At 37.9% G+C, this 21,077-nt stretch overlaps 3 protein-coding genes across 10 annotated transcripts in view; 1 reads left to right on the top strand and 2 right to left on the bottom strand.

The window, feature by feature from the left end:
- LOC122077959 overlaps positions 1-1,643 on the bottom strand; it is a 42,542-nt gene extending 40,899 nt beyond the window's left edge. For 2 of the 3 annotated variants that reach the window (XM_042643846.1, XM_042643849.1), the window contains exons 1-2: positions 1,020-1,643; positions 636-783 (exon numbers count right to left, since the gene is read on the bottom strand). In XM_042643846.1, coding sequence (XP_042499780.1) covers positions 636-783; positions 1,020-1,283 — 412 coding nt within the window. In that variant the 5' untranslated portion in view covers positions 1,284-1,643. The remainder of the gene's footprint in view (positions 1-635; positions 784-1,019) is intronic. The other variant, XM_042643855.1, reaches the window with a different exon arrangement.
- Positions 1,644-3,309: 1,666 nt separating this feature from the next.
- LOC122077925 (plastidic glucose transporter 4) lies at positions 3,310-14,616 on the bottom strand. Of its 6 annotated transcripts, none has more exons than XM_042643821.1 (14): positions 14,481-14,616; positions 13,503-13,767; positions 12,168-12,282; positions 11,859-11,926; positions 10,755-10,887; positions 10,569-10,668; positions 10,361-10,473; positions 9,686-9,779; positions 9,396-9,549; positions 8,014-8,160; positions 7,822-7,895; positions 4,906-4,994; positions 4,672-4,786; positions 3,310-3,762 (listed from the first exon to the last, which is right to left on the bottom strand). In XM_042643821.1, exons 2-14 carry the CDS (start codon positions 13,756-13,758, stop codon positions 3,580-3,582), a joined length of 1,641 nt encoding a protein of 546 aa, XP_042499755.1. In that variant the 5' UTR covers positions 13,759-13,767; positions 14,481-14,616; the 3' UTR covers positions 3,310-3,579. The 6 variants fall into 6 exon arrangements, with proteins under 6 accessions (XP_042499755.1, XP_042499771.1, XP_042499762.1 ...); XM_042643837.1 differs by lacking the exon at positions 14,481-14,616 and adding an exon at positions 14,297-14,420; XM_042643828.1 differs by lacking the exon at positions 14,481-14,616 and adding an exon at positions 14,124-14,263.
- Positions 14,617-16,832: 2,216 nt separating this feature from the next.
- LOC122080947 (chaperone protein dnaJ 15-like) overlaps positions 16,833-21,077 on the top strand; it is a 14,626-nt gene continuing 10,381 nt past the window's right edge. Inside the window, exons 1-2 of the mRNA XM_042647852.1 lie at positions 16,833-17,614; positions 18,384-18,507. Of these exons, the coding sequence (XP_042503786.1) occupies positions 17,484-17,614; positions 18,384-18,507 (255 nt within the window). The 5' untranslated portion in view covers positions 16,833-17,483. The remainder of the gene's footprint in view (positions 17,615-18,383; positions 18,508-21,077) is intronic.

The following is a 21,077-nucleotide window of genomic DNA, read 5'->3' as shown; positions in this document are numbered from 1 at the left end:
TTTTGTGTGGTGATAATACTTTTAGTTAGGTTCTAAAGAAGGCTACAGATCTAGAGGGGAAACACCAATAGAATCCCAAGATGGAAGGAACCTATTAATCATTCGAAGCTCTTTACCATAGTCCTAAGTATCGTATCGATATTGGTGTTGGTTCCCATATTGGTTTCAGACAACATCAATACGGATAGGATGGATCAGATCACATTGATCTTATACAATCTTAAAAGTCACTTTTCAGGTGTGTCAGCCAATCCATATCGGTTTAGTATCAAAAGCAAGTGCGGTTGATATCTATACAGCTCAAGATACCTCAAATACTAGATCATGTTTTAAAACTATGTTCTTTATCAATATAATGCAAACTATGCCTTATAACAACAAATGTAGAAGAATTAGTTCCTAAGCAACTCCAAAAAACCGTTGCATCCTGCTTGGTTTGTTCCAATGGATTTTCCTTTTTCTCTCTCTAATACCCCTTCACTTTTTGTAATTTGTATTTTTTCTATATAAGAATTATTAGTAGCTTTGTTAATATTGCATTTTGAGTGAAAAAATTCAATCAAAAGTTATAAGATTATAATCACCGCATTAACAAGTTATCAAAAGAAAACGGGATTGTGTTCCAAAGTGCAAACCTTTGCCATTTTCAGCTTCCGATGTCAACTTCCCAAGGATGAAGACTGTATTAAGCTGAGGCGCTGGGCCAAAATCAGCTTCCTCTACATACTTCCAGAGCGCCCAGTGCCCACCAGTCGGTCCTCGGAAACCCAATTGTGAAAAGATCTACCAAGCAACCCAATTAAACCTTTGTAAATAAAACGAAGTAAGACATACCCACGAGACAGAAGAAGCAAATCAGCTTCTTTCTTGTCCTCATCCCATGAAACCAACGCATGTAATGAGGCGGCATCAGAAACTGAGAGGAATGTGCAGAGTTGCGGTACAACTGAACTACGTACAAGAGATGGTAATGACTGAGAAATTACCAGTGCTCAGTTTTGAGTGGATAAAGTTAATACCTGGTCGAGAGCCGAATCGACATTAAACTTCATCAAATTGAGCTTATCAGAACAAGATTCTGCTCCTTCAACAACGAATTTAGATTGAGAATCTTCTCTGTCCAAAGGAGTCAATGAAGCCCAAGGCAAGTCCCAGAGATCGGAATCAACATAGGAGTCGTATTCATCGTCCCGAAATTTCGGTGGCCGGTTCTGCCTTACAAGGAGAAATTCATCCTCGTTCAGAGGGTTCTTGATGATCACAGCAAGTCTGTGAGCAGCCATGGAAATCGAACAACAGCAGAACTCAAACAAGGCCCAGGCAATGACAAGAAATGACTGAAGTGGGAAGGGTTGTATTTTGGTTCTTATGCAGTTGAGCTGTACGCCTGTACCCAATAGCGTCGCATTTATCCAACCGTCCAGGTCCAGGGAGACCGGCACAGTAGTTGTACATTTAGGTTCTTGTAATAGTGGTGCATTTATCCGTCCACTGTCCCAGGAGGACCAGCACACGTCATATTCTCACTCAACTCTCACGTCCAAAGCAATGGCGGAGCAAACGATGATATGCTCTGGATCGGATCCCCTGTCCGTGATAGTAGAATGAATTTCCCACCAGATCACTAGAAAAGGTATTCCTGATGGCTAACTAGAGACAGCGTGGATGTCCTCGTGATTCAGCAACTCAACCCTTCTTTAGAAGGAGATCCAATATCCGATCCAGTGCAAGAGAGACTATTCCTAAAGCCAAAGACGGTAATTTCTTCCATTGCTCTACTCTAAGGCTGTGTTTGGTAGCAAAGAAAAGAAAAGAAAAAAAAAAAGTACAAAATGTGAAATGGGTGAAGAATTTTTCTTTGCATTTGATATGTCTTTACCCAAGAGAAGATTCCCCTTTTCAAATTCAAAATTTCTCTTGAAAATTGTGAAGTTTTCTTTTGTTTCCAAAAAATTTTCTTACCAAAAATATAAGAAAACATGAGAAATATTAAAAAATAATAATTACACAATGATTTCCCATGTGTCTATTTCTCTCTTAAAATTTTAAATTTTTTGAATTTTTTTCTTTTCTTTTCTTTTCTTCTCTTGATAACCAAACATACATAATCTTTTTATTTTCTTACCATTTCATTTCTTTTCTTCTTTTTCCTTTTCTTTTCTTTCGTAGATTCTTTTTTCCTTTGTTTTCTTTTCTTTTCTTCTCTTGGCTACCAAACATAGCCTAAGATTGAGTGTTGATGACAAGTCCTATTACTTACAGTGCCTCGATATCCGTAAATCAGCCAATCAAATCCAAAAGAGTAAGGATAGGAAAGGTAGTCTATAGACTCAAGCAACCAACTCGGTGAAAACTCACCCCATATTCCATGTGTGTCAGTTGACTTCGATTAGACTAGATCGACCCAGAGAGAGGAACGTGCCCACGAGGGCACCACCAGATGTTGTAGATGAACATACTAAAGAAGAAGTCGAGCATATCATAAGAAATCAGCCAAAATAGACATTGAAGCAAAGTCAGTAACTAAGTAGCCGAGGAGATCTCCGGCTCGGGGCAGGGCCCTCTGTACAGTGAAGGAAAACCTTAACCACCTTCATACAAGGGCAGAGAGCACCAGAAAGACCATGCTACCGCACTTTAAAGATGCTCTATACACCCTCCCATTAAAGCAAACCAATTACTAATCAATTTTGATTTAGAAAATTGAAACCAACTAATAATCAAATAGGTTTCGATTCTACAGTGGGTTGGCAAACCATTATGTCTATATTGTTGCAAAGGATATTTAAGAAAGGAAGTAAAATTTTCATACTAAAAAAAATATATATTTATAAATATGATCCCATATGATTGTATAAACTACTATAAGCCAAGCTTTCAAGTGATGTCATCTGGTAGTCCTTTTGTCTTCAGAGATCGAACTCAATAGGGTCAGGAAAAAGTTAACCTAGTATCTGATGGTGTTGAACAATGACACAATATCTTCCCTTCTGTGGTATCTACCCTTAAGAATCCAATGATTAGGTACAGCCATAATTTTGAATCCTTTACTTGTGTTTCTCCCTGCTTCAGTTCAAAATTCAAAGACATAATTAAAATGCCATGTAGAATATTGTTTAGCACCCAAGGTTTGAGCACAAGTAGGTTCCACCATCCATCCACTTATCAAATCAAATGGAGATTAATGGCAGGATAAAGCTAAAAAGTGCAAGACGGTTCAAGGAATGAAATTACCAGGGAGAAGTTGGCAACAAGATGTATTGAATCTAGAACTAGAAAGAGAATTTCAGAATAGAAACTGAGATGAACTTGAGAAAATGGTGAATTCTCACTAACAAATAATCACAAGGCAACCTGATTCACCAGTGCAGGCCTCCAGATGTCCATACAGGCATTAAAAAAAGTTGATCAGAACTAACAGCCAATTGCTCAGATAACATTTTGAAACATAAACATTTGAAGCTACCAGGACCATGCGTCATTTGAGCACATCTACCAACAAATTCTGCTCCACGGGAGAGAAATCGCCTCCTCTGAGTTTTATTGGAGTCATTATTACCCGTACTTCTGGCGAAACGGTCAAGCTGTAGGGTTAAGAGCAAGTTCTATTTCCTCCAGGGACCTCCCTTTTGTTTCAACTACGTTAGCAGCTATGTACAAAACAGCGAGAAGGCAGACCGCTGCAAATCCCAAGTAGACCGTGCTGATTCCATACTTAGTTACCATGCTCAAAAAGTACAGACCAATGACAAAGTTGGACACCTGTTACATGGGCATTCATTACGTCCATTACTAATACAAAAAGAGAGAAACATGCAAGAAAATAAAGAGTAAAAACAGCTGATGTTGATAGAGAAAAATAACAATGACATTTGTCAGGGATAAAAAGTCATCATTTGAAGTGCCACAGGAGATTAAGAAAACAATTTCTAGACCACCAAGAGAATGATGAACATTTTCCCAAATATGTTCATGATTGCCATTAATCTTCAAAAACAAAATGATCTGATTATAACAATTATGCAAGCCTGCAAAAATCTTCCATGCTTTTGGCGTTCATGTTGATGCTTCAATGGGTGATGGTCATCCTCCACTAAATTAGCTGACCAGCACATTAAGCAGTGCTTAGAAACATTTACGATTAAGATAACAAGTATACAAGGCTCCACAGACTTAACATCTGGGATTCTTCTGAGGATGTTCTTGGGGTATGGGAAGTATCAAAGATACTTTCTTGAGAAGAGATTACATGGTCTAGTTCACAATTTGAATGGTACTTGACATGAGAGGAAAATGATTGACACTGTTGACAGTAAGCATACCAAGGGTACACACCCCATTCACCGTTTCAATTGCAGAAACCAATATGATTCTCTCTCATATCAATCAACTACACACCAAATAAAATTAGTTCATTTCTCAGGGTAAGAGACGTAGAGGAGCTTTAAAAATAAGAACATTTTCTAACCAAAAATAGGGATTTCTAACAACAACCCCCCCCAAAAAAAAAAAAAAAATAACAACAACAGGTAACCCCACAGTCAAGCTAACCAGCCTACTGAAGCAATAAAAGATCCTTGAATGGTGAGGAGCAAAAGTAGTTCTCACCTTTGAAAAGCTTAACAATAAAAGGGAGAGGGACTGTGTAAGATCTGGTTCTCCTAGACTTACCCAATGCATGCCCAAGGACAAGGCAACTGCTTTGGCTCTGATTCTGGAAGCAAATATCTCTGGGAGTAGAAGAGCTGGCACAGGTCCCGCCCCCAATGAAAAGGACAACACATAGCTGCTCAATTGATTTAAAGCAAAATTAGATGTGTCTGGTCAAAAAAAAAATACTTATATATATTATTATTAGACTACAAAGAAACATTAGAGAAATGGGAAAGAAGAGCATTAACTTACAGGACTGTACCAATGACCGCAAGGGGTCCAGAATATGGTGCAAGAGCTTTCCAAGTGAAGGACAAGGAGAGTAGCAACATTGAAGTAGCCTTGAGAGAAAATACCACATCACACAAATAGGAGCAGTGATTAGTATAGTAGGACTTCCTTTTCTTTGTAGACAGGGTTGTTGGTACTTAAAAAGGACGGGATCTTCAAACACTCCAAAATTAGATTGAAATATATCACAGGTTTATCCAGCACCCCACCTAAATAAATAAAAACGATGTTCTCTAAGTGAAAGTGACAATACTATTTACTATCTCATGCGCCAAATCAAAAAAATCATGAACAGAGATCATCCAACTTGAAAACCTTATGTGGTACTCAAGATGTGCTACAAGAGAACCAACCCTTTTCATTTTTATCTTTTATTTTAGGGGGAGTGTCATGTTAGTGGATTTTACTTGCAGACCAAATAGTACTGATATTTTGAACTGTTTTCCACAATTTGAAATTTTTCTGACCATATGATGAAAGAAAGATATACTAAACAAAGTAACCTAGTTTCTCTCCTTGACAAATAAAAAAGGGCATGCTGAAATCTTTAGTACCAGAACCATGTCCTGTAACATCTACACAATACAAGCTTTATTTTTTGTATAGTTCTATTCATGTCCAATGATAAATAGGGAAAAATTAAATATCATCACAATAAGTGATGTTTGTATCCCAGCAAGGCCCCGCTTGCTTGTCACATGGAAAAAAGGGATAGAGTGATATACAAGGGTGGGTCCATGTAATAGAGAACCCTAAAAGCCATCTGATCGGTCCAATTTCAGCACAAACTGGCAGGTGAAATGCTTCGAGGGTGAACAAAGTTTCATAAATTTTCAAATTTCATTTTGTAACTTTAGGCTCCATCTGGTTGAAGAGTAGTTGATAGAGAGGAGAAATGAAAGTAAAATAAAACTAAAGCAGAAATTTTGTCATAATTACAATGATCATGCAACTAACCTATAAACTATTTATTTACATTGCGACTAAATTCCTTTCTTTGAAGAAGGAAAATAAAGATTCCGTTTGGAAAGTTCAGTTACTAAATTTGGGAACATTTAAGTTAGTTACAAAATCATGATCACGAAAGTTTCTATTTTCACTTTTAAACTGATTCCACTTCCCATCATTCCCTTATACTTGCAACCAGATGGCGGCTTAGACCCATTTTTGAGGTACTGCTGAATCTTAAGCCGCCAGATGGGAGTGTGATTCTTTATCACATGGAACCACCCATGAGTACCACATGGAAGGTCACAAATAACAATTGTAACTGACAGAATGGGCAAGGAATCCTGTCACAAGGAATCACACATATGTACCACATGGAAGGTCAAAGAAAATAATTGTAACTGATAGCATGACAAATAGTTTAAGCCAACCAAGTTTCAATTGCAAATTGCAATACTGAATGATACAACAACAACAAAAAACTCAATCTTAACCCAACTTAATGGGATCGGCTACATGGATCCACAAAAAAAAAAAGGGAAGGAAGAGATGAGAGTAAAAGGAAAGAGGTAGGGCCCAATAAGTCAGGAGAATCTTAGCTAAATGGGATCGGCTACATGGATCCTTGCCCTCCTATAGATTCTATCGAAGGTCATACTTGGGACAAGACCGAGACTATGCATGCCATTCCCCACCGTTTCGCCTATGGTCATTTTAGGCCCGCCCTATGTCTTTTAGCTCCTTCACTCCGAATCTGATCGCTCCTTCTTACTTGGGGTGTCCTCATGCCTTCTTTGAACATGGCCAAATCACCCTCAAATGGGTTTTGCGGAGCTCGTCATTGATTGGGGCAACTCCCAACTTGGCTCTAATATGATCCTTAGAGCATAAACATGCATCAATCTTCAATGATACATCAGTTTGAGAATGCATGTGTTAAGTACCAAAGTATAATATGATAGTTCTCCATAAATACTTCACTAGATATTTCATTCTAGTTAAAAAAGGAGACATATATATGTCTGCAGATCCGTGGTCAAAGATAGAATCTCTACATTGAGTACCTTTTAACATAAGTTCAGAAATAGAATATTTCATTCATTGGCTGCATACATTTGTCATGTGATATGAAGCAGGGACTCCTTAAATCACAAAAGATGCTAAACTCTTTACTCCAGACGTCAAATGTATATGCCTAAACCAAAGTGATGCAACAGTTGAATAGGAATACATGCAGCGATGATTAACGGAGCTTGGATACTGTTTTCCATTATGGACCAAGAAGGCCCCAGGCAAGAAATGAATACGTCTGAATCAAGCTTCCCCATCTTTGCTAAATGCACACGGCTAGTCAGGCAGAAAGTCTATTCCCTTGTGCCACAGCCAATGAGTCTATGCCCTTGTGCCACAGCCTATGACCTGTGCAATGACCAGCTGATTGGCTGACAGGGTAAGCTAATGTTGTTTTTGGCCAAGCAGGGGTCACGAATTCAAGGGGACAATGTCAATCTATCACATACAATAGCTACGTTCTTGACCCTTCAAAGGACACTGGGTGGTTGAAAAAAGTGGATCAGGGAGAAATAGTGGCTTCCAATAATCAGTTCTTCAAGATCCAGCACTGCAGTTTTGCTTTGTGGTAAATAAGATAACATCAACTTGAGGTACAAAAGATCAGACCACACAAAGACTGAGCTATCATAAATCCTTGTTCACATTATTCGACGTAATTGAATCAACACTTGTTAATAAATCAGAAGGGAGGAAGAAGAAACAATGGACTCATAACGAAAGGTGACCACGTTTCAAGGTTTGGATCACAATAAGTTTAACGGGTATAGTTTCAATATAAAACAAATGCCCACACACCTAACTGTTGGAATAAATATGATAAGTCAAGGAATACAAAGCAAATGGAGGAAGTTCTACCATTCCAGAAAAGCTTGTTATTAGGAGACTTTTCCTTCCTTGCCTGTCCATCAAAGAAGATGCAATAGCTGTGCCTGTAAAGAGATATAACCCCAATAACATAAAGTCAGATAGTTTCTGCATGAATAGAATTCACATCTTTTAGCCTTTGCATAGGACTTTAAGGATGTTCAGCATGACAAAATGACTAACCAAGGACATTTGCTGCCCCAGCAAGAGCACTTGCTGCAACATCAGATGTAATTCCAGCAGTACGGAACACAGAGGTAGAATAATATACCACTGCATTTATTCCAGCAAACTGTTGAAAGAAGAAAAGTGCCACACCTACACTCACAACTGCAGAGAAGACATACGTTAGAAAATATTAAGGTATTTCACATGCTTTATCATGTCCCAGCACAAAACAGCAATTGCCACAAACATGCATATGAGAAAAAGAGGGGACATGCATTATGCATATGAGAAGAAGAGGGGGAAATGACTACACTAGTGGCAATAATTAATAGAGGAGAATTTTTTGCCCCCTTCTCAATGAATAGAAGACACCTTTAAAATTATCGGCCAAATTTCAAGGCACAGGCATCATAAAAATATCCTTAGGAACTCACTCTTTGATGCTTTTAGTTATGAATTAAAACACCAAATACTATAAGAGAAAAATCAATCCAGAAATTTAAGAGAAATGTGTATGATTTAAACAAAGAAAAAAGATACTATACAAAACTTAAGATCTGCAACCAGCAACTTGAGGGAGAAGAAGAGAAGAGAGATAGCAAAGAGAGGAGCAGCCGATGTATATTATGGCAGTCTCCCTCCATCATATATTTATAATAAGTAAAACTAAGTACAACCACAGGTGGAATAGGAAAGACAATCCTAGTCTAACTCTAGCAAACATGATAAGTTGCGAAAGTCATTTGAGGTGCATGGACATGTGCATCGGAGGCTTTTCAATGTTCAGTACGAAGGGGTGGTTTGATTCAGATTGAAGGAGCTAAAAGAGACAGGGGTAGATCTAACGTGACTCTAGGAGAAGTGGTGAGGAAATACATGTATAATTTAGGACTGGTAACTAGTATAGCTTTGAATGGAGCAGACCCATTTAGTTGGGATAACGCTGAGTTGAGTTGAGTTGAGTGGTACCCAAAAGAAAGTCAAAACAAGTAAAAATGAAGATCTAATCACATGTAATTATTGCCAGATAAATAAGTCGCTATTTCATTACCATGGCTGAACAACAGTGGCATGTGAAGGATAAGAAAATTCACCTACTAGTAGCTGACCTCAGGCAGGGTATGCGTGTTTTTGCAACTCTGAAGAGAGAGAGAGAACTGACCATGAAAGGATAGATAGAACCTAAACTATATAGATTCAAGAGAGAGGGTGTAGGGAAAGGAAAAGGTAGAAACCACTGAACTCATAGAATACTGGGCAGAGATAGAGAGATAAATGTATATCTGCACATTTCCAGTACCAACAAACTAGTTCAACAGCGAAAAGTCAATCACGCACTTGAAGAATTAGAATATAATAGACATAGTATCGGAAGTGAATTGAAATTATGAGAGTACCCTTCCAATAGCGACTACTGAAGAGATCAAACCACCCAGCTTCTTGCTCTGTGGAGCCCTGAGCACTTGCTCTTAAATCATGCATGACTTCAACAACTCTTTCTCTCCCATAGAGTGTCTTTATGGCTGTCTCTGCTTGAGAAAACTTCCCTTGCTGTAGAGATAAGGAATTAGTTCCACATTCCTAACAATAACCTCATAAATCATGACATCACCATACAGCACAAGTGTGTTGATGAAAACATTAAAAATTCTAACAATTCATGGCTAAGTGATCATGTAAAGGAAACCTGAAATAACCATCGAGGACTTTCGGGAGAAAAGGCAGCTCCCAATGCCAATAGTACAGAAGGGACAACTGCAATCCCAAACATTGTCCTCCACCTAATTAAAGAAGAATTTGATAAGAGATACAAAAGCTGGTATAATGGATACAGGATTTCAGACTTAAAGCACCAGGTACAGAAGATATGACATGACAAGATTATCAAATATTCATGGTAATAGAACAATCGTTAAGATCTCAAAATATAAAAATTAGTATTTGTTCTTCACAGAACCTTATCTGCAAAAAATATGATAATGTGAAAAAGCCAATAATTAATGGGGGTGGGGTTCTATACCCCAGCAAGTGTAGAAGGTTTCTCAACAGCAACACCCCAAGTTGAGCCACGTGGCATGTTGGATAAGGCTGGAATTTTGTGGATAGGTAGACCAAAGGTCACCTGCTCACATGTCTCATTCCAACCCAAATGGAGTTTGACAAGTGGCAAAATAAAGCATGAAAAATTCAGGACTACCCTTACAAAAATTCTAAGTGGAGAAGGGTGTATGGACATACACAAGAAAGTACATGATTGAATCTAAGTCTGGAATTTATGTGTATTATATTGTGTGTTAAATACAATTTGGATCAAGAAACATTATATTTTCTCTCTCCCTTCTATAAATGGTAATAGAAATACCATAAAGGATCTCCTGCCAACGGTAACCCAGCTACCAATGCTGCCAGAATTCCAATGCAAATGAAAAGCTGATTGACAGATCCAAGGGCACCGCGAATTTCCGTGGGTGATATCTAGACATAAGAAACGGTAGTTTCTCATTTATGTATATTAAAAAAGATAAAAATATACAATCCTAATGACCATATTAGAGTGCACTGGTTAGTACCTCAGATATGTAAAGTGGCACAATAGCAGATGAGATACCAATCCCAAGTCCAGCAAGTAAGCGGCCCACTATCATTACCTGTACACTCTGAGCCGTAGCACTGAAACAATATTTCAGACAAGGTCAGACACACTACATACTACCAATAGACTTTCAGAAACTTGCTATGAATGACAAAGGACAAACCATAGAAATGCCCCAACTGCAAGTGGGATTGCATCAAGTTGAAAAGTCCTTGTTCTGCCAAACTTGTCAGCCAATGATCCTCCAGTGAATGAACCAACAGTGGCACCCGCTAGGGTTGTGCTGACAACCCATCCTAACCAAAACATTGAACAGTGTAAGCATTTAAATCCCAGTACATGAACGCAAAACATTGAAATTCTAATGTTGCAAAATATAATTAAAATCTGAAAAGACATGATCCAGATAGTAACAGTAAAGCAGGAAACAACATGGATTAAAATATAAAATGAGAAGATTGAGATTTTGAACATCAGAAGGTTACTCTCTCTTTGACCTGTCTGTTGGGCTGAGGGGGAACAAAGAGGAACTTACCCCTCCCCCACGCTATTTCTCCTCAACCAGAAAATAAATTTACTCACATAAGACAGCATTAGATCAACTATGCAACTTTACATAAGATATGCCATTAAACTCAGTCAAGACAGAGACCACAGATACAACAGCTCAAACACCCTTTGAGAGACATGATCCACCAAAGAAGGTGCCTCCTAAAAAATCCCGGCACTTCTTTCTCTTCAAAGGCTCCAGCAAGTCACAATGGTATTTGGTAGCATAAAGGCCAAGGACTGACATTTAAACATAGTAACATATAATCAAGAGCTGAGAAGAGGGCCTGAATGTAACAGAGTGAAGCTCAAAAGCGATTATACAAATGTAATATAACAAGATCTGAGAGAAAGGATACAGAAATGACTAAATATCTTTTTCCTTTTACAAAGAAATATTTCAGGAAGAGAAAACAATATGGGTGAAACAGGTGAGGAAAGGCATGATGCTTGTGTGCTAACAGCAGCTATGTCTTAAAAGATTGAAAAGGCAGAACAGGATTCATGCAACAAACCACCAGTTAATTGGGATAAAGTTTAGTTTAGTACTTTAGTGGAGCTATGCTATTGGAGAGAAAAGAAAAGAATACAAGGGGGCATCTATTTCACATAGCACAGGAAATGCTTTAATGCTATCAAATAGAATGAAGCAAAAAGGGCTATGCACATGATCCAGGCCTCCCTTTAGATATAGAAAGACAATGATTGCAGCACGTGCCTTTTAACACACTGTTCTCAGCAATTCCCAGATCTTTAGCTAGGTACTCAAGAGCCCCATTCACCACACTGCAGCAGATGAACAAGAGAATATGATAAGCAGCACTCTTGTTTTTGACTTTATCCTATGCTATGTAGCAGCACAACCTTCCTGAATTATGATATTAAATGAAATGCAATACACAAGTTTTAAGCCTCTAATTATTGTCTGCACAATATGTATGTTTTGCATTTTTGTGGAAAAAAGTAAAATTTCATGGGCCAATAATAAAAGGAGAATGTTCTTTTCAGTAGTTAAACTACTACACACCCTAGATGATATCCAAATAAAATAGCTCCAAGACAAGCAACACCAACATAGGGCAAAACTGTTCCGGACGATTTCCCTTGAGGATTGGTTAAGGCAATATCCTCAAGATCTTCACCTGAAAAACACAAACCACAATGTCATATGCTAAAAGTGCAAAAGCTCAGTGGAGAAACCAAGATATCAAGAGTACTGCACAGAAACCCAAATAAATGTTGAAACTTCTCCATAAAGACATTACATAGATCCTTACTACAGGTTTTAAATGGTCACCAAAAAAAAGTTGAAATGCTGTCCACCAGGAGAGAGAGTACGAAAGAAAAGAGAAAGCAAAGAAACAGTCAGCATGCCGAGGGACAATCAAACTTCATTTCATCCAAATGGGAAGGCAAATTCAGTGTTGATATTCTCCAGAAGCAAAATGAGGGAAATACACTAACAAATCTCTTGTCTACTGTCCAAAGCCGACAAAAGGAGAGGTATGTTCACTTCCTATAAAGAGGAGCTATGCACGCTCATGACGACTCGACAAGATTCATATCAATTTTCCATTTCCTCTTGGGAAACGTAGATCATCAAACTTGAATAAATTTACCATTTGAAAAGCAGATTGAAAAGAAATGTCAACTAAGCAATACAAGCATGGACTAAAGAAGAGATGGTCTTTTCATTGAAATATCAGACATGACATAACAACAAAGGTTGAATACCGACATATTGGTTGCCACATTAACAACGGATAGGAAAACCCTACCCCAAGCACAAGAATAATATTTAAAGGCTGCAATTAGCCCCAAAAACGATTGTCTTTTAATCTGTTTTTTATTGGCTTACAAAATTTATCGAACACAGGCATAATGCTCTAAATTTGAAGTACCCAGGAGACATGGTTTATAATAATAAATGACTGAATTAATCCTATCTTTTCCATTAATAAAATGCATGGCAGACACCCTCAAGAATATCATAGACAAGGAGACTGCAGATAGAAGAAAGACAGTAGAAACAACTAAACTGGTCACAGGCTTCAGCCCATAATCATTTACTTGCTCACATTAAAAAAGGTAACGAAGTGGAAATCTAGCAATCAGGTCTGAAAGTCCATGATATCTTGATACTTGTGACATTGATAAATGAAAGCAATGCAAGCCCATGAAAATTTAACCAGAAAGTACGCCAAGAAACAAGCAAAGCGGACAAAGAACCAAATGAAAATAGCAATATTTACCAATACTGAATTTGAACTAACAGATGAAACTCACAATGGATTAGCACGACGGGTTTAAAATAAAGTGAAGTAGACAAGATGGGAATTGACATGGGGCGTGGTGAACAAACCTGAAACTCGAGCCTTGACTGATCTAGCTTTCAGAGATGGCCTGAAGATGGTATCTACACTCATCCTTGCAGAAGCAAGTTGTGCTCCCATAACCAATGAATCAAAGCGTGAACCACAGCCAGAAGCTCTATCTGTCAGGGAAAAATTATTCACACTTGAACTTCTATTTCCAAGTCCACCGAAACTAGAGAAGACTCTACGGTTCTGTAGCTCTGAACCTACACTTCCCTTTAAAGAATAACTTGAAGCTTGCATTTTTTTTACCTGCATATGAGTCTAATTAAACCCCCCAAAAAAAAAAAATCGTTCTGAAAAAATAACCATAGTAAAAAAAAACACTGATATGAACGGATGTTCAAACTAGAAAAACAAAATTCGAAGAGATCTGGACAAAATGTCGAAGAAAAAGTCAAGCAAGATCCGAAAGCGACTTCCAAAGAATTGCAGGAACAGAAAACGAGACACGAATCATAACTAAATTACAGAGAATGTTGTTCGCGAAGACGATCACTGATAACCATTTTGTAAAAAAGAAGAAACTTAAATCAGTAGATCGAGAAGAAATCAACAGTGAAATGAAACCTGAATTATCTAGAAACAGGGATAAGGAAACATGTAACTGTAACTGGGACGATCACGAAGTTATAGTGGCTTCAGCTCTCTCTCTCTCTCTCTCTCTCTCTCTCTCTCTCTCTCTCCGGTGTGTCGGTATCCCACTTGTCTTGCAGAGAGAATGAAAACAAGAATAATATATCAGTAATAATAATAAATAGGGAAGCTTCGGTAGTTTCACCGTGTTTAAGAAATAAGATTGCCTGCGAAGAAATCAAGCCAGAGGTGGTTACACTCACTCTCTCTCTCTCTCCATTTAAACGCCTCTGTGAAAGGTAATAAACCCCGGACCCGCCGTAAGGGCCGGAACCAGGTAAGTAGATCGACGTAAAGGAAGAATCTGAAGGAGGAAGGTTATCACTTACCACGCTGGACTCGGATGAGATTTTGGTGATGGCCCTATGGGTTACGTGTTACTATTACTCTCTATCATCGATCAATATATAGATAAATCCTTTTGCTATGTCTCGGCGTCCGGTTAAGAACTTAAGATAAGTAAAAAGCAGTTTCAACCGGCGAGTCTAACTCACAGTTTCACACTCACCTGTCAAAATTGTGGTGTGGGTTGTCCTCTTAATTGTCCTGGTCCATGTGGATTGTGGGGTCCTCTTACATGGGCCCGAGATTTGCCTGATCTACCCAAACAATTGGCTGAGATTTATGATTCCCGATTTGTGTGCCTCTCTATGCCAAACAAATACATCATTTATGTCCTAAGGGAGAAAAACAGATAAATTAATTATTACTTTTATCTTATTATTTTTTTCTTCTCTTTTCCATCGTCGAAATGGGAGAAGGGTCAATAATATCAGAGAAGGGACTTAAGATATGTGAAGGATCGATTGTGATCAATGAAGCCTTCAAATCTTTTATTATTATTATTATTATTATTATTATTATTATTATTTAAGTAATCATCAATGTTCCAATTTATTGAAATGAAAAATTAATTTTCTAATAAATTTTGTGGTCTTATGGTGACATATAGGGGTGTCAATCAATCAGACTTTATCGGACCTAATCGGATTCAACCGATTTGACCCTCTACACCATGATCGCCCCATTTAATGACTTAGGTTTACATTAGGCAAACATGATACTATTTATAATTGGTCAATTGAGCTTGGGCTTTAATTAGGCTTCCTATAATCAGGCTAAACAATATTTAAATATGTCTTAGACAGGCTATAGTCTTAGACGGGCTATAAGCATGTTTAATTGTAAATGGGCTTTAATTGGGCCTTACAAAGTACTTTGAATGTCCTATTATTATTATTATTATTATTATTATTATTATTATTATTATTATTATTATTATTATTATTATTATCATTTTCTATAAAAATGTCCTATTAAATTAGGGTTAAAAATTTGCCACTTTTCTATTGAAATTTGGATATCTAAAAAATTACTCATTAGTTGAAATCTAAGCTACCAAACAAATGGTGCAAACTCTTTAGGATTTGGGACTGAGTTTGGGGTTTGAATAGGAATTTCAAATGGGGGTTCTAACTCTACCACAATGAAAAGGGGGGGGGGTCGAAAGAGTTGTGCTCGATCAGGCTAAATGGGTTGGACTAGGTTGGGCTCGATTTGTTTTGGCCAACAAAAATAACATTATCCCAACTAAATGGGGTTGTCTACATTGATTTGATGTGTAATAAAGAAAATAAAGAAACAACAAAAGAAGAAGAGACAAAAAGTAGAAGGGGTATAAAGGAAGAAGATAAGGCAGTAATTAAAGATGCATCACAGGAACATCCCCTACACATTCAGCTATCTAGGTACTTGTCTTCCACAAAACTCTATCTATAGTCATATTATAATCGAGCCACACCATATGCATATATTTTCTCACCACTTCGTCAATAATCATTTTAAGTCTGCCCCTGCCTCTTCTAGCTCCCTCCAAATGAATATGATCACTATTTCTTATTAGAGTATCTATAGGTCTCTATTGCACATGGCCATACCACCTCAACCGGTCATCACAGGGTTTGTCCTGGATTGGTGCAACCCCAACTTGTTTCTAATACAAAAATTTATTACTTTATCTATCATGGTCTTGGTGCACAATCCTCTAAGCATCATCGTATCTATTACATTCAGTTTAGTCAAATCATCTTCTTAGCTATTCAACACTCTACTCCATATGTCATAACTGGTCTTATAACTGTCCTGTATAATTTTTCCTTAAGTTTAGCAATCATTATTTTGTCACATAATACTCCTAACACACCTCTCCATTTTTTGCAAAGTGACCAACAAATATGCCACTCACAGTGGGAATGACCAATTATAAGTGGGTCAAGCTTGAGCCCAACATGTTTTTATTAATCACATAGTGTTGATTCATGCTTTAAACGGTCGGGCTTGCCAAGGGACGCCTAAGTTTGACACCCCTAGTGACATGATTTCATAGAGAATGCCCATGTCTTCCACTTCTCATTTTCCCTGATCGAGCCCGGCCCAATCCTTGCAATGCCAATCGGGGTTAACCCAGGCCCTGCCCAAGGGTGAGTCATGGTTGGATTTTTCATGTCCTGATTCAGGGTTGTTTGAAGAAGAATATGATTGAACGTGATGTGGATTCAAGATTCAATAATCAGTTGGTATTGGAATGGCTGCCTGACTGGTGCCTGAAAGATGAAAAGAACAATGAGAGGAAGAATGGCAGATGATGATACCCAAATATGAGAAGAGCAGTAATATGGTGAGTTGGAATGTGTGATGAACCACTTTTGATCCTGGAACCTCCAAAAGCCCAACCTCGAGTTTGGCACCATACAGATGGGCGTCATTGAAGTCTTGGACTAAGTCAACTGGATGAGACTTTCGTGTCTTTTTAGGATAAAATTACAACAAAATATTGCCTCACTCACGTTGATCCAGCTTCATATATATATATATATCTCAGTTCCATTTCCTACCAAAGCCCTTTCCATTGATTGAAATAATAAGATCCTTAAAAAGGCAGTTCAATTTTCGTGACAGAACGAAAGTTGTGTCAGCAGAGATCGAGAAATTTAAGGAGAGGGTCTTCTGCTCTGTTTTCGTTTCTCCTCCTCCGAAGAAAATCCGAAAACCCAAATACCAAGTGATTACAAAACCCTATTTTCTGTGGATCCTTGGACTTTTACGTCTTCTCGTTCCCCTATTTCCCGCGTAGAAAGTGGGATCTGGGGCTTGGATTTTTGTGGGCTATTGGCGATTTATTCATTTATTCTTCTCTCTGGGTTCTGGTTTTTGAATGATTTGGTGGTAGATTTAAGGATGCAAGGTCTTGAGAAATTGGTGAGTTTGCTTTGATGGAGGACATTCCGAGGCGGTAGAGATAAGGAGGAGAGAGAAAGTGACATTGAGAAAGGATGGGTTCGAAGATGGAAGGTCCTTCGGCGGCGGGGCCTGCCGTTCGTAGAGATCCTTATGAGGTATTGGGCGTATCGAGGGATTCATCTGACCAGGAGATCAAGACGGCGTATAGAAAGCTTGCTCTCAAGTGAGTTCATTTCACCCTTCTCTGTCTTTCAGAATCACAATGTATTGCGTTTTTACTATTTTATAATTTTGCTTGAGCTATTTTCAAAACTTTCAAACTGAATGGCCATATGAGGTCGTTCAAGAAAACACTATCCAATTAGAGCTATCTGCTCAGTTCCATTTTTTTCCCTCTTCTTATGGAGAAAAATGATTGTTGATGCTGGCAAATTTACCATAAGTGTGGGTTCTCATACAACACATTTTGTCTAACTGGTGACATTATATGATATCTTTTTTATTTGCCAAAAAAGTAAAAAAGAAAAGAGAGGAAAAGAAAATAGAAATAAAGAATAAAAGAAAATAAATCAAAAATATCAAAGAATAAAGAATCCAGAATTGTTGCTCTTATTACTTGCAAGGCCCATAACTGGTATGTCCAAGGTGGTACCAGTAATATGTTTTATGGTCAAGTATTTGTTGCGCCGAGTTTTCCTTCGTAATTAGGAAAGGATGTAAGCACTACGGTCAGTAAATGAACCATGTTTGGATATTTACCGGATGATTAGACTCATTTTGGTCTCTTAGTGACATAAGGAACAGATTTTGTATGAGCATATAAGGTTATTGTCAGCTGTATATAAATTATAGTATTATACAGACTCTTGCATAGGGTTTTTTTTTTTTATTCTATCTTTTATAATTTCAAGTAGTTTTATATATTACTGTCTAAATGTTTTATGAGCATCTTATATATGAGAATGTAATTGCTTTCTTCAAATTCTGAACAGGTATCATCCTGACAAAAATGTCAGCAATCCTGAGGCTTCGGATCTTTTCAAAGAGGTTGCATATTCATACAGTATCTTGTCAGATCCAGAAAAGAGAAGGCAGTATGACAGTGCTGGGTTTGAGGTGGATATCTTTTCCCTTCCTATTTTCCTTCCTTTCCTCCACCCCCAAAAGAGAGAATATTTTGTGTTTCACAGTATGAGCTTGCCTGCTCTCATGTCTCTCGTTAACTTACCTACCTCTCTGAGAAGGAAAGACAGATAGTTTGAGTCTATCATCATGCGTTGGGAGATGGGTCCTAGGACTTGGAGTCGCCACCTAGATTTGGGGATCTAGGACTCCATATGTACGTGTTCTTTTACTGGCTTTATTTCTGGTTGACTCCAAATTATGTCAGTCCAACTGTGAGATCGGGAAAGGCTCAAGTTACGGTCTTGGGAAGGTGTTAGGCACCCCCATCCGCCTCATTAAAGCTGGTGTTTTACGCTTAGCATTCTAATTTAAATAAAAGATACGAAGCCTAGCATAGACAACGTAGCACACTTAAAAGGAAGTAAATCTAACTACCTTAAATAAGAAGGTTAGAGATACTTACAAATCTCCACCATGCTACACTTGGAAAGTTAGTATACAGAGTGCAAAACAAATCTAATTTAAATGGGCAAGGTTAGGATCTTACCAGTTAGTGGATAGCAAGATATGTGTAAGAAAATAAAAATTCTAGAAACTTATATAGGAAAGAAACCCTAATTAGGTTAGGTATGAAGTGCAATCTATTCTTAGTATAAAAGGTTGCCTAGCATGAATCAAATGATTAGGGGAAGGCACGGAAATTTTAATTTAAGATGCAAATATGATGATATGACTGATGATGTATTTTGGGAATTTTAGGGAAGTCAAACCAGGGCAAAAACAATTAAACAACAAAAACTCCTTTTTATGCAATGCAATGCAAAAGTGCAAGAAAGAATATAAAATGGATGCCAAAAAATGCAGACAAATTCTATTAAACTCTATAATGCTAAAGTACATCAGAAAACATATTTTATAATTTTTGAAATTGAATTTGGGGTAGTGTGGCCAAATGACTAGAATACCCCTACATGCATGGAACGAGCTAGAATGCATGAAATAAAGGACAATGAAAAACATTACATAACAATCATGAAATTCGGTGGGATGATGCATGAAACCCTAATGCAACTACTGGAAATAAAAAAACACATAAACTACATGCTTTAACATGCTTTAAAGCATGTAGTTTATTATTAAAGCATGAAAGCATGAAAAGCTCTAATTGTAGAAAATAGTAATTTACCTAATTGTGACACTCCAAGCAACGAGAAAAAGGGGAGAAGAAGTATGCAAAAAGCATGAAAAAAAATGTCTAAAACAAGGAACCAACCTCCCAAAAATCAGAATATAACTATACTAGGGGAGAAAATTAAAAATAAAAGAGGCGTGATTCTGCTGCCACACTGTGGACAGCGGCATCATACCGTCAAAACCACATTATAGCAATTAACCAGAGCAAACAGGTTGCTGGAATTGGAAGGGATGAAGTGGATTCGATACCTTCATAACGCAACCTCTCTCAGGTTTGGGGGATGCCCAGAACTCAGGTGATGAACACTCGAAGTCAGACTAGGAGAAGAGTAGTGATGCGGATCCTAGGGAATCGGATCGCTTCGGGGCCCACGATTAACAATTAAAACAGTTCTCAAAGAAGTAGGGGCAATTTTGTAATTTCTGGTGCAATTTAGGAATTTTTTTTTTTTTAATGAAATAGCTGAATGATGACAGATCTCGAATTAATCCCAAAGAAAACTCAATTCTGGAATTTTAGTTGGTGTTTCTAATAAAGAATGGCAGAATTGTAATTATAAGTCACCAATCTAATTAATGGGAAACAAGGAATAGAGTTAGATGAGGGAGGGGTATTCTGGAATTAGAAATAAAGAAACTCAAAGGGGAATTAAATTAACTAATGAGGATTGGATAGGTAGCACACACTAAATATGGGACACAGCCTAAGTCATTGAGAGAGAGGGGCAATTCTGGAAAAACATAAATTAAGTAGTAAAATAAAAAAAAGAGCCCACCTTCTTCTCGATGGAGCACCAGGGGCGATAGACCCAGCCCTGCTATCAACAGGAAATCTCAGCCATAAGAGAACGATTCAAGCTGTGGTTTCAGACGAAGGTTCTCCACTAGCAAGCCTCTTGAATCCCTCTGTTGGACACCCAAAAAGCTTGATTGAAGGAGGAGCATTCAGTGGTCGAACTGAACCTGGCGGAGGAGTAGGTTTTCAGCATGGTTGCAGGTTCAATTTCTCACCGCAGAGAAAGACCTTGGAGCTGATGCTATAAGGTTTGGGTGGCTTTCAAGGCAGCATCCTTCGACCTTAATCTCAGTCTCAATCGGTAGGGGACAAGGTTCCAGCAGCTTCTTGGGTGTGTGGTATTACCACCAGCAGAGAAAAAAAAACAGAATCAAGTACCAGGAACAGGAAAACAGGGGAAGAAGAAAAAGAGGAGAGGGGAAATAAACCAGAATAATAAAAAGGAAGAAGAGAATGAACAGAGAAGAGATGGGAAAATTTCAGAGGAGGAAGTAGGGGAAATCGGCAGCCATGGTTCTCATACCAAAACTCTTAATCAAATCTCTATTCTTCAAATCTAAAAACTGAACTT

This window comes from Macadamia integrifolia, chromosome 1 (genome assembly GCF_013358625.1).
Source record: "Macadamia integrifolia cultivar HAES 741 chromosome 1, SCU_Mint_v3, whole genome shotgun sequence".
Lineage (NCBI taxonomy): Eukaryota > Viridiplantae > Streptophyta > Magnoliopsida > Proteales > Proteaceae > Macadamia > Macadamia integrifolia.
Note: the sequence above shows the minus strand (reverse complement) of the source record. Positions and strands in the feature narration are given on the sequence as shown.

Coding starts and splice junctions, on each gene's coding strand:
- LOC122077925 (XM_042643821.1), bottom strand. CDS start 13,758: ATGCAAGCTTCAAGTTATTCTTTAAAGGGAAGTGTAGGTTCAGAGCTA. Junction 10,888..11,858: donor TGAGAACAGTGTGTTAAAAG/GCACGTGCTGCA, acceptor TGTTTTGGTTAG/GATGGGTTGTCAGCACAACC. Junction 8,161..9,395: donor CAGTAGTCGCTATTGGAAGG/GTACTCTCATAA, acceptor TCTTCTCTGCAG/TTGTGAGTGTAGGTGTGGCA.